Source organism: Typha angustifolia, chromosome 15 (assembly GCF_048772165.1).
Source record: "Typha angustifolia cultivar Huaian chromosome 15, ASM4877216v1, whole genome shotgun sequence".
Lineage (NCBI taxonomy): Eukaryota > Viridiplantae > Streptophyta > Magnoliopsida > Poales > Typhaceae > Typha > Typha angustifolia.
Window position 1 is genome coordinate 17,055,224 of NC_133253.1, and position 12,650 is coordinate 17,067,873.

The 12,650-nt window shown below is 37.6% G+C and overlaps 1 protein-coding gene across 1 annotated transcript; it reads right to left on the reverse strand.

The window, feature by feature from the left end:
- Window positions 1–2,802: 2,802 nt before the first annotated feature.
- Window positions 2,803–8,734, reverse strand: LOC140777892 (NADP-dependent glyceraldehyde-3-phosphate dehydrogenase). Its single transcript, XM_073122295.1, has 9 exons — window positions 8,467–8,734; window positions 7,688–7,881; window positions 7,410–7,538; window positions 5,027–5,146; window positions 4,777–4,913; window positions 4,535–4,690; window positions 3,969–4,347; window positions 3,198–3,314; window positions 2,803–3,097 (listed from the first exon to the last, which is right to left on the reverse strand). The coding sequence occupies exons 1-9, from the start codon at window positions 8,609–8,611 to the stop codon at window positions 2,984–2,986; spliced, it is 1,491 nt and encodes a 496-aa protein (XP_072978396.1). The 5' UTR covers window positions 8,612–8,734; the 3' UTR covers window positions 2,803–2,983.
- Window positions 8,735–12,650: the final 3,916 nt, after the last annotated feature.

A 12,650-nucleotide genomic window follows, 5' to 3' on the forward strand; every position in this document is an offset into this window, starting at 1 on the left:
ATATATTGTGCGTATTTTATTATAACAAAATAGCTATAAAATATATATACACTCACTTTTATATTCTAAATCGAAAAAATTAGATACAATTAAATTTTAAAAGCCCTAGTGTAGACAGTGATAATTTAGCAATAGGGCTAATAAATTCCTTCATAGTAAGTACACTGTGAAATAGAGGATAAAGCGAGATATAATCTATGTTACACGTTTTTATGTGTGAGTTAGTTTATAACGATACTAAATAATGACATGATTCTTTTCTTCTTCTGTTTAATAAAAAATTCATAAACAAGTATTTCATTAAGTTCAAATAAAGATTAGAACACGACCCACAAATGAAGAAGAGATAGAATAAAATCCGGTAACAAGCTCCGCTCTTAATTAAAAACAAACCGACTAACATAAAGACCTAAGGTATCAGTTTGTACCAAACATGTATATGTGCAAATAAGAATAACGAAGAGAATAGGACTTCTGCCCTAGAGTAAACATTTCTTTTGGCATATCTGCCCAGCAAATAAAAACAATTGCAAGAGACTTAAACTCAGAGTGATTTTCATTAAAGGGTCAACGTCATATGACTCTGCTATTCAAATTAAACCCGACACTCACAGAGATATGCCAATCCAACTATACCAACCAAATAAGTCATCAAATCAAGTTAGGGTAAGCCACGAGTAACCCTAAACTAGCACCAACTCAACAGCGACTGGCCAAGGCAGTAGATGATATTGCTCAACAACTAGACAGTCAACCATCCATGGCCATGACAAATTTGTCAACAAACAGCAACCACAACACTAAAGACTCGACAGGGGGTGGGGTGGCTAGAGAAAGCAGTAGCAATGGAGCGAGACGATCTAAGTTGCTGCCTAGAGCTCTAACCCACCAAAGGGGCTAGTAGTCATTACGGCATGAGAGATTAAAGACGACTATGGAGAGCGAGGTTGGAGAGAGTAGCAATTGGAAAGATGGAACATGACAAAGCGCTAGTCGAAGATGTTGACCGGTGAGGTGGCCATTGAGCTGGAGACTACGTTATTAAGCGAAAAGAGAGAGAGATATCGACTAAGGAGGAGGTAGGGTAGTGTCAAAGCAAGGATTTGATAAAGACGAAGACAAAGAAGGGGCGAAGCGAGGTTCCGACAGAATTAGAGACAATAGGAGGACAGAATTGAAGAGAAAGAAGGTGGCAGGGTTTGGTCTAAGCGACTCAGCTTCACCACCCTCACAACTAGTTGCACTCAGGGGTGGCAAGCCCCAAGGCCGACGAGGAGATAGGAGGGGAAGGTGGAAAAGCCAGTGGGAATGGAAAAAGTCTTAGGGGAGAAAAGTCGTCCTCCTCTAGCACTCGACTAGAGGAGGGGAGGAGAGAGAAGTCATAGGAAAAACCCCTCTTGCAAAGGAAAGAAGGGTGACCAAATCCTAGCTGAGAGCTAGAGCCATCGCCACGAAAGGATGCATGGAGATCTTTTTTTTGGAAGGAGCCTAAAATGAGATCCTATATAAGTTCACATTTTGAAGTTTTTTTTCTGAAAGAATGAATGAGTTAGTAACGATATTGGATATTGTTATGATTGATTTTATTGGTTCTGGAAACTGTTTGAACTGAACAAGGTGAGCTTTTATCTATGTTCACGTTTTTAAGGTTTTGTTACCCGACAAATAATGTAATATTAACCATTAATTTATCTGAAATTTAATAATAATTTATAAAACTAACCTGACTCTGTTGTGAGGTTAATTGAAGCCGTCATTCCTTCCACAAATCCAATTTAAAGTAATAAAAAAAAATTTCATTTAACACCCTGCTATTTCATTTTGTCAGATTAGAATTTGTTTGAATATAATAAAGTGAGATTGAATTTATGTTCACGTTTTAAGGTTTCTTAGTAGGTGTGGATTAGTTAACTGAATACCGTTATGAGTAATTTTATCGGTTTTAGAGAATTTGAGTGTCCGAATCAAATAAAATGAGATCTCATCTATGTTCATGTTCTAAGATTTTGTTGGAAAATATGAATTAATTAATAAACTTAAGACGGTAACTACGACTTATTTTGTTGATTTTAGTAACCAAATAGACATCCAAATCAAAAAAATGAGCTGATTCATGAACGGCTCATGCATGCAATTCATGCGGCAAAGGTTAGAACAACACTCCTATAACAATGAAGCGAGATCTTATAATATTTACATTGAGGTGTGATTAGTGTTAATCTTTTGATGTCTGGTTGAAAAATATGGACAAATTATAATTATAATTATAATGTATATAGTTATATTGGGGTATCAAATCCCTTTCCTTTTGACTCGTCTACTTTAATGCACGTGTATGAGCTGAAGCATGAGTTCTTGGTCGTTGATACGACCTTTTATAATGTAAAAATAAGAGAGAAGATAAAATTTAAAAAAAAAATTCTTCCAATGGTGGCAAATGGCACTAATGATGCATGTAGGGGTCAATCCCATGTTCTTTAAATACAAATCTATTTGATCCAGAGGAAGATCTTTCTAACCTTTTCGTTCCATCTCTCATTGAATTAATCTTCAACTCAGCTTATTTGAAGAGTCTTTTACTCTTGTAGCTTTCAATTTCTTAGATATGACCAAAATTTAAGATAGAAAGGACGTAAAGACCTTGTCAATTGTCATAATTGGAACGTACCAAATGAAATGATCTGCAGGTCTGAACTACTATGTAACTTTAGTATCTTAGATGGTAGCTGTTGCCTTGAATGAACTTTGAGAAGCTTGGTGAATGATTTAGCTGCTGCAATCATTAGCACTGCCAGTATATCATGCAACAGAAGTATAAAGCTCAATTTTCATTTAACTTCTCATGAATCCAACACCTTCGCCATTGCATCTACATAATATCGCTTAAATGTAATAACATGTGCCACCTAATCATGGACTATAATACCAAGAGAATACAAACTTCTCAAGCTTATTTAGGCAGAGACTTATGTAGTCGTAACATTCAGCCCATGGTGTAAGATGGAGTAGGCAGGTTTATGACAGTGCTCTTGATCTTTGTCATCATGTTGATGCTGTTAGTAATCCCCTGAGACCCAATGCCACTGTCCTTAAGACCCTGCAATGCACAGAAGACACTACGCTCAGCATTATATTCAATTAGAAGCCAAAGATATTGGCTCTTCATGAGATTATTCTGCAATCAGAAGGACAGGTACCTGGAAGGGGAAATGATCAGGTCCACGAGCTGGTGCTGAGTTGATCTGCACTGTTCCAGTCTCCATTGCATCGCTGATCATAATTGCTTTGTTGATGTCTCTTGTGAAGACACATCCCTGTGAAGAGTTAAGAGGTTAGTCCACCAACATATTAGAAGTCCTGTATTGAATGTTTAGGTGTTCACCTGTGTTATGGAGGTGAATGGAAGGCTTTCAAGTGTAAAGCAATGACCAAGTACTTACATTATACCAACAATTTTCAGCTCTAATAGTACTAGTGGATCTGAGGACTATCTTACTATGGTTGCATCAAGATTATCCAGTACATACTAAAGCCATTGCTTTGATATTTAAGTAGAAGGATATAAACTAAGCTCTACAAGATATACATTTAGCAGGAGATGAGAAGAATTTAAAGCCTCTGATATAGCAATTATTGGTCATACTCTTATATAAGTCTGCTGAACACACTTTTGCTGGTAAAGAGTTTTTCCAAAAATTATTGGTGGTCACACTTTATATCAAGTTCAGATTGACAGGTCAGTAAACTAAAGGTAGTAGATAACTAGCAATCTCCTCTATTTGTCATTCAAACCAAGTAACTAATCCTGGATGCCACTCAAAATCTCATCTGGAAAGTTAAAGAGGAAGAAAGGCAACCTATTATGTCGAGGAGTATGCAAAATATGATGATTCAGTTCAAGGTAATAGATGAAACAACATCAGAGAGAGAGATAGAGAGAGAGAGAGAGAGAGAGAGAAAGAACAGACCTGGAGGCCAAAATTGCTAGCATTGCAGTGGTGAATACCCTCCTCAACTGAGTTAATCCTAATAACTGGCAAAACTGGTCCAAATGGTTCCTCCCAGGCAATTCTCATATCAGGTCGCACATGGTCTAAGAGCAATGGCCAGATGAGATTCCCTTCCCTCCTATACTCTTGGCAGAATGTGGCTCCTTTGGTCTTGGCATCCATAACCAATCCTTCAATGAAATTTGCTGAGGATTCTGATACAACTGGAGTGATGTCGCAGTCATCCTCAGGTGGCCCAACCTTCAGTTTTGCCACCTTGGAATTCACCTTCTCTACCACTGCATCAGCTACTGATTCCATCACCAGGACAACCTTAACAGCAGTGCATCTCTGACCACTGCATCAGTCAAAAGTAGAGAACTTAGAGCTAGCTGACTTCAGTCTGCTAACCAAAAGTTATAGCACACCTAGTAGGTGAGCTCTTCAAAATTTCCAACACACATTAACAGTAGGGTAAGATGCATCCTAATACTTCAAAGAAAATTATATGCTCTTCAGGTATAACTGTAAAAGAATGAACACACCTGTAAGAAAAACCTCCTTTTACTATATTGGCGGCAACTAAATCAAGATCAGCATCTTCTAACACAATGCATGCATCCTTTCCCCCCAGTTCCATCTGGAGTGGGATCATTCCAGCCTTCTTTGAAATGGCAACGCCGGTATCACCACCAGTGAAACTAAGATAAAGAAGAATGAGTGAAAGGTTTGTACCAAGGAAAGAATTTGGGAACTTCAGAAGTCTAGAACAGCTAATGTTTGTTACCTTATGCAGTTGACTGCAGGATGCATTGTAAGAAAATCACCTATTTCAGAACCTTTGCCTGTGACACAACTAATCAAGCCTTTTGGGAAACCAGCAAGGTGAAAGCAGTGTACCATATGAAGAGCAGCCACAGCGCCCTGGTAAAACAAAAAATTGGATGAAAATGTTGCTTCACAAAGAATTAGAGCTTATTGATTAAGGAGATTAATTACTAAATAGAATGTTATGAATGTACTTCATGAATCAATACCTGAGTTGGAGGCTTGAGCACAAGAGCATTGCCAGCAATCAATGCAGGGGCAATCTTAGAGACTGCCAAGTTCACTGGATAGTTAAATGGTGGAATTGCCAGAACGACTCCAAGAGGGACCTACAAGAATAAGAAGAACTAATGCACCAAGAAAGAAAGTAATGGCGTATCTTTACTTTGTTCATCTACTAATGACAATGTCAGATGGCTCACACGGGAGAGTTTCAGACTAAAAATCAGAGATTATGTACGCACATGATTAATGTATATTCACTGCAATGTTGTTTTACTCTTTCAATCTCCCTGCTTTCCTTTTTCAACACACGTTCAATTTTTCCTATCTTTCTTTTCTTTTAATAGTTCCCTTTTGCTAGCATATTCTTTTTATGTTTTTTTTTCCAATAGATTTGTGGTTATCCTTTCTTCTTCAATTTATTTCTTTCTAGTCTTCTGGATATTCTTTTTTCCAAGTTAATTGTGCTTGCCTTTTCATTTCTTCCTTTCCCACATTCTTCCACTCTTCCTTTCTCAAATTCATGTCTCTCTTTTATTCTTATTTTCTTTTAAAATATTTACTTCATGTATTTTCTTCACTTTTTTTTTTCACCAATCCAATTGTTCTCATGCTTATTTTTCATCTTTATTCCCCTAAACTATCTTTCCTATTTCACAGTGTTTTATGAGTGGCATAAAACAAGTGTGACATATCCACATATCTGATGAGTAGGTACATGGGCTCACATCTGGGACTTCTTCAATAAGCTTCAACATCTAGGATTGCATCCAACAACATTGTTAAATTAAGAAATACCTTAACATGTACATCAATCTTTCTTTTTCTGCCTGCTTCTATGTAGTGTCTATCCAAAGCCAAGGAAATAATTATGATCAGATAAGTGAATCTTTTTTTACTGAGCCAAATATGTAGATCTTTTCTTCATTTAATTCTCTCAAAAGATATGTCAGCAAAACAATGCCAATTTATTGGATTTCATCTGTTGTATTATAAAGTAATAAAATCACAGAGATCAGTTGTCAAGACAGCATTTACAAATGTTGCCAAAAGAACTGCAACCTCAACTAACTAGTCTTGTAACATTAAAAAATTATTCTACTCCTAGAATAACCCTGACAAAGGCTAACTACCATGAAACAAACATTAATAGTCTCAAATTGCAAATACCATGAATTAATCATATCCCACACCCTACAGTCAATGCATTTTTTTTTCAAGGAAAAACACCAACACCTTAAGTCAGTACTTCAGAGGGCAGAGATGTAAATTTATTATAGGAAATGAGAAACTGCTGAATATCCCATAGTGGAACAAAATGTTTTTGACGGGTCTATTTAACAGTTACTAGATTAATTATAGGAAAACGAACATGATATTTGGTCAAGTATGTAAGAATTATGCTTTTGTACATAAAAACGACATTAGTAACAACACAATAACAAAATTTCATTAATACAACTTTAAGTTGCTTCGAGTCCTGCAAGTGTCACTTAACAGACTTACCAACCCAACTGTCTTCAAATAGCCTTCAATGTTTCGACCGCAAAAGCTGCTGACTATTTCAACAACTTTTTAAAATAAACTAACTCTCTATTTCTACAATCAGTTATTTCCCCCCAACCAAAGACCACTTGAATTCAGGTCATGCACATGAAAAATAAGTAGATACCTTTTCATAGTTCAAGGTCATTAAATTTGCCCAACTACCGTCCACTAACGTCATTAATCTACCAACCAAACATTCACTCAAAATCTAACTTCACTTGTTTGATTCTGCCATATAATGTAGTTCGTCATGAGACATCAGATCCGATATTGCCAGTCAATCCTTTAATCTAACAATCTCAGACTACTACTAACATCTGTGGCTGCATGTTCATGACGCGGTGAGGCTCACACTTCATGAAACAACTACTTTTTTCAATGCATAAAGAACCCTTTGAAACTAGCAATGATAAAGAAAAACTTTAAGGAAAAAAGAAATACTACCCTCAACTGTTTGCCTACATTATTACTCATGAATGTATATCATGCAACCAGAAAGGAAAAAAAATTACATTATTGAATTATTTTGCTTCCATAAGAAAAATTAGTCGAGCAGAAAAGCACCATTGGTGCTAATTACTTATGCATAGCCAACATTTAAATCCAGTAAATGACATCAATTTCACTAGATGTCTCTACACTCCTTATCCCAGAAGATCAGTATAACTAAAATGATCGTGTGCCAGGTCACAAGAGAAAAAACTTCTGACCTCAAAGTTGGGACGTATAGTTTTATTATCATTTTGTCGTTTACTTTTTTGCAATACAACAAGAAACATAGAAAAGAACAAACAGAAAAACTTAACCAAATTACAGATATACCTTAGACGAAAGGCAATACTTGCTGCGCTCATTGCCTGGGAAGCTATCAGATACAAGCAGCTTCCCCTCCCCGAGTATCCGAACACCCTCCTCCGCTGTGTAGGACACCAGATCCCCAGATCTAACAACCTATTGACCACAAAAGATGTAGAAATATTATTAACTTAAGAATAAAATAAAAATTAAGAAACAAATTCTATCTCACGACTGGGGAGAGGAGTATCCCGATTCTATGGATGGATAAATTAAGAAACAAAGAGGCTCAAGATCTATCTCACCTCTGTGACAGCATCCTTGGCAGGCTTGGCGATCTCCTTGACGAGGCATTCAGCCATGGGTGCCTTGTGCTCCTTAAGGATCGCCGCAGCCTTATGGAGGAGCTCCGCTCGCTTCCACAGCGGCGTCCTTGCCCATGCTTTCTGTGCCACCTTTGCTGCCTCCATTACCTTGTTCACCTCCTCCTGTGTGCAGGCTAAACCAACAAAACAACGCTCACTAGTAAGCCAAATAATTTGGTAAACTGTCAAGACAAACCAACTATTTTCCCCTGAAAATTGTCACTGGAAGTCGATCAGACTCAACGAGAACCAGAAATTTGTGAAAGAGTGAGATCTGGGAGATTGCAATCTTGAAAGAAAATGATAGCGCTCGATGAAATTGGATCTCGATTATTAGAGAAATAAAAGGACAAATATATTCCACAAAAAAAAAAAATCTATCTTTACCGAGGAGAAAATATTTGAACACCATAAAGTTTTTGAACTAGCTTACTACGCTAATCCTAGCCAAAAGATCAAAAAAATTTACAGAAAAGGCTCTCAACTCAAAACATTCGGAATTAAAATAGAATGGCCAGAGAAGTTCGTGAATCAGCTTAAACATGCTTACTTCTTACTGAATTAAAAACATTTGAACAGAAATAATCAAAAGCACTCCATCTCTACGAGAATTAAGAACAACCTAATTCGTATTAATCTCCAAAAAAACAAAAATAACAAGCCCATCTCGAACAACCACAATTTACAGAGAATAAAAGAGAACCCAGAATCCCAAGTACCTTGGACTTTGTATTGTGTTTTCCTAGTAGTCGGATTAACGATCGCAACTGACTTCCCGGAAGCCGATTTCCTCCACTCCCCCTCCGCGTAGTACTTGTACACCTCTCCATCAATAATCTCCTCGAAAATCCCGGTTCCCGCCATGATCACCAACACCTCCACTCCCCTTCTCCTTTCCTTCCTACTCGCGCGAAGCACCGGCGAAGGATTCGAAGCAACCAAAATAGAGTACTATACTACAACAAAAGCGAAAGGTGGAAGGAGAATAAGGGGAAGGGGAAGGGGGAAGGGGAAGGCTTATATAAGTGCGACGTGAGCCACGCCTCTCGGATGGCAAGCTCCCATGGGTCCCACAGGACAGGAAAAATAAAGGGAATAAATAATGTTTTCCTTTATGCTTTACACCAAAATAATTTTACCAATTCGTAAAAAAAAAATTACCGATGAATTTATTTGATATATATATATATATATATATATATATATATATATGACTCCTTCCTTATGAATACAAATAAAAATTACAAAAGTAACGTATTATTATTATTATTATTATTACACCATACGACTAAATAGAGTTTTTAACCAAACTATTGCTATAGTAAAAAAAAATTAACTAAGGTATGGCTGTTTAAATTATTTTTTAAACTAGTATAATAGTAAAATCGGTCAAATTAGTAGAACCAATGAAATTATGTCTCATACAATGACTTTCAGTGAATTAATTAGTTTTTTAATATAATAAAAATTTATTTAAAAATTATTATCTTAGACAATAAAAAATTTCGCCATTTTTTTACATAAATTGTTTTGAGAATAAGTGATTTATAAATTGTTATATAATAAATTTAAAATTAAAATTTAGAGGAGCCATTCTATTTTATAGATCTTTTCCGATATAAAGTTATTATAATCTAGTTTTTTATTTATTTTAACCTATTGAAAAATTAATTAAATTTATTAAGAATTGCTGAGACAAGCGATTTTATCGAATTTGAAAAATAGTATTCTATTTTGGTATTAAAAAAAGTTACTGTATCAGCTGGTTGGTCACAAACTCCGACTAAATATAAATATCAAGCTCTAAGCCACGTGTGGAAGTTAACCTTAACGACACATAGCCAAGTCATCTGCAAAATAATTTTAATCTTTCCCCTCCGTACTATTTCCTACATTGTTGAGATTCGAACCTGCGACGGTGGTATAGACAAGTTTAGTCATAGCTAGTCAGTAATTAACTTTTTATTTTAATTAATATATTATATATATAGAGAGAGAGAGAGAGAGTAAAGAGTGATTTAGTCAAATAAATAAAATTCGTGATTGGTAAAAGATTTTTTTGTATTGAAAGAAAGATGACGAAGTGGGAAGTGAATGGAATACCGAAACTGCCATCCTTTTTATCGCGCCAATTACGGAAGCGCCACTGCTCAGGTGGAGCCACGTGCAGTACAGTTGGACTGCTACGTGTTGTAGTCGGTTGGTATGGTCGTGTCGGAGTTTCGGTAGAAGCGTTTCGTGTCCGGTTCCGACCTTTTCTATGTAACAAGGGTACTCGGAAGCCTGCTATTGGCTGCAAAAGTTATCATTAAAAATAATAGGTTAACTAGCACGATGATGCACGTTTGCTACCCCCATCAAAGTTGCCATCTTTCGACCAATCTTGGTAGATGAATGATAGCATCACATGAAGTTGAGTCATGAATGCCGCATGCCAATGTTTATTTAATCCTTGGATTAGAGGTAACGGTGATGTTTGGTCACTAATGAGCGCGTTTTAACTTTTAACAGGAGAGTTAATGTAAGCAGGCAAGCAGCCATTAGATTTAAGATATTTCCAAGGTTTAATGTGAGCCGATTTTGTAATGTTCCTAAGTTGACCATAATATTAATTTCCTAGTATCTTTTTAAGTAGTCTGAGACTCTGATCTGTGAGTTTGTGACCTCGTTCCAGACAACCAAGCCTTAGTAGAACACACAGAGAATGAGGAACTATAATAAAAATATTTAAAAACACTAAAATGTAGGTAGTAATGTGGAAAACAGTCAACTACCACCTTTCTAACTACCTTCAAGGCTTCAAAGTGAAGCATTCTTTCTTTGGATGACTGGAATTGATCCAACTAAATTAAGATTCCTCTCGGCCCCATAACTTTTTCCCGAAAAAAAAAAGAAAAATTAAATAAAAGCTGGAGCCCCTACGAAAGGGCTTAAAATTAAAAGTCTTACCTACCGGTCAATTTTGCAAGTAAAATTTTACTCAAAGTCAACGGAATAACTTATTTAAGAAAAAAATTTGTGCTGACTTAATCTGTTTCTAATTATTTCTGGAATCACGTATGATTCAAGAATCCATCTAAACAAAAACTCAATGACGAAATATCACTCACCCAACCACTCTAATTCGCTTTCTTGTTAATTTTTTCTCATAAATTATTACTTGACTGACATATAATTTATTAATATACCATTATAAAAGGAAGGAATTTTCTAATCTTTTTCCGTTAACTATGTCAAGGGATTAAAGGTTTTCAGTAGTTAGAAAATTTATGTATACATAAAAGTAAACAATAGTTTTAAGAGTATAAGTAGAATTATTCCTAACAGTCAACTACTATACCATCTGTCTATCATACTGGGGGCTAAATGCATAATCCATGGGAGATGGATCAATTGGAAGAACAAACGTATGGTCTTACTAACGCCTAGGATTGCATGGATCTCACATCGTCTCCATACCTCTAATACATAGTGGGGATCAAAACTCAAAAGTGGGTGCAGGAGACAGCAAATATAAGCATTTCTATTTAACTTATTTGCCAGTCCAAAGTAATGCAAAGCTTCTTGCTCACATTTCTCCACGCATCCAAGCCCTTCACATCCACAAAATGGAATGGATTCTGGAGGTCCAGAATCAAAGACTAGATGGTGGCCTACCATGGCATCGATCACTCTGTAGTTTAACTGCACCACATCCACATTCATGGGAGGAAGGTGACATTAATGGCGGGGGTCGTGGATAAGATCTGCCTACGAGGACCAGTAGATGGTGATGGTGAAGCCCAAACGAGTGGATGTAGGAGGAGGAAGAGGTCTGATGGAGTTGTGGCCTCTAGTTTTGGATCTAATCCAAACCTGGAGTTTGGTGGGAGGTGAACACCACCAGAGGAATGCTGGCTAGCAAGTTAGCTTACGGTATTCATTTCTCTCATCTTCCTTTCTCTACTTGACTCATCTTGGATGGCATTTGATTTGCTATGAGTTGCATGCTCACTTGTTTTTTTTTTGAAGGAAAACCACAGGCGAGTCATTTCATTAATATATTTTAAATAATTAAAAGTATGTTACATAGGAAAGATAATTAAGAGAGATTGAATGGCAACTAGGGGTGAAAACGGGTCGGATTAAGTCCGACCCGACCCGCTATCCCATCCGGATCGGATCGGATACGGATAGGAAAATCCTATCCGATCCGGATTCGGATACGGATACGGGTAGCTATTTCCAAAAATATCCGGATCCGGATCCGGATACGGATAGCCTTTTAGAAAAAAATTCGGATCCGGATACGGATACGGGTTTAGTTGATTTTATCGGATACGGATTCGGATAACGGATATCCGTTTACCCGCTTAATAAATACCCAACAAAAGTTAAACCCTACCTCTATCTCTCATCTACTCACCATCTCCTCCCCCAAATCTCTATCAATCGCACTGCTACCCGCGGCGCCGCCCTCAATACTAGCCCTCACGGCCTCACCGGCTCTCCTCCACCGTCCCTCCCTCGTCGACCTCGGCTCACCTCCACCGGCCCTCCCTCGTCGACCTCGGCTCTCCTCCACCGGCCCTCCCTCGTCGACCTCGGCTCTCCTCTCCGAGCCGGGCGTCGCTGCCGCCACCCTCTCCAAGATCCGAGAAGAGCCCAGCCTCGCCCTACTCCTCTTCGGGAACGCCACCGTCGCCTACCTCGTCAACCTCACCAACTTCTTGGTCACGAAGCACACCAGCGCCCTCACACTTCAAGTCCTCGGCAACGCCAAGGCCGCCGTCGCCGCCGTCGTCTCCGTGCTCATCTTCCGCAATCCCGTCACGGTGATGGGTTCTAGATAAAATTGTGCCACTCATATAGAGTAGACAGAGGTCCAAGATCTATATTTTATAACTACTTGTGGTTCTACATT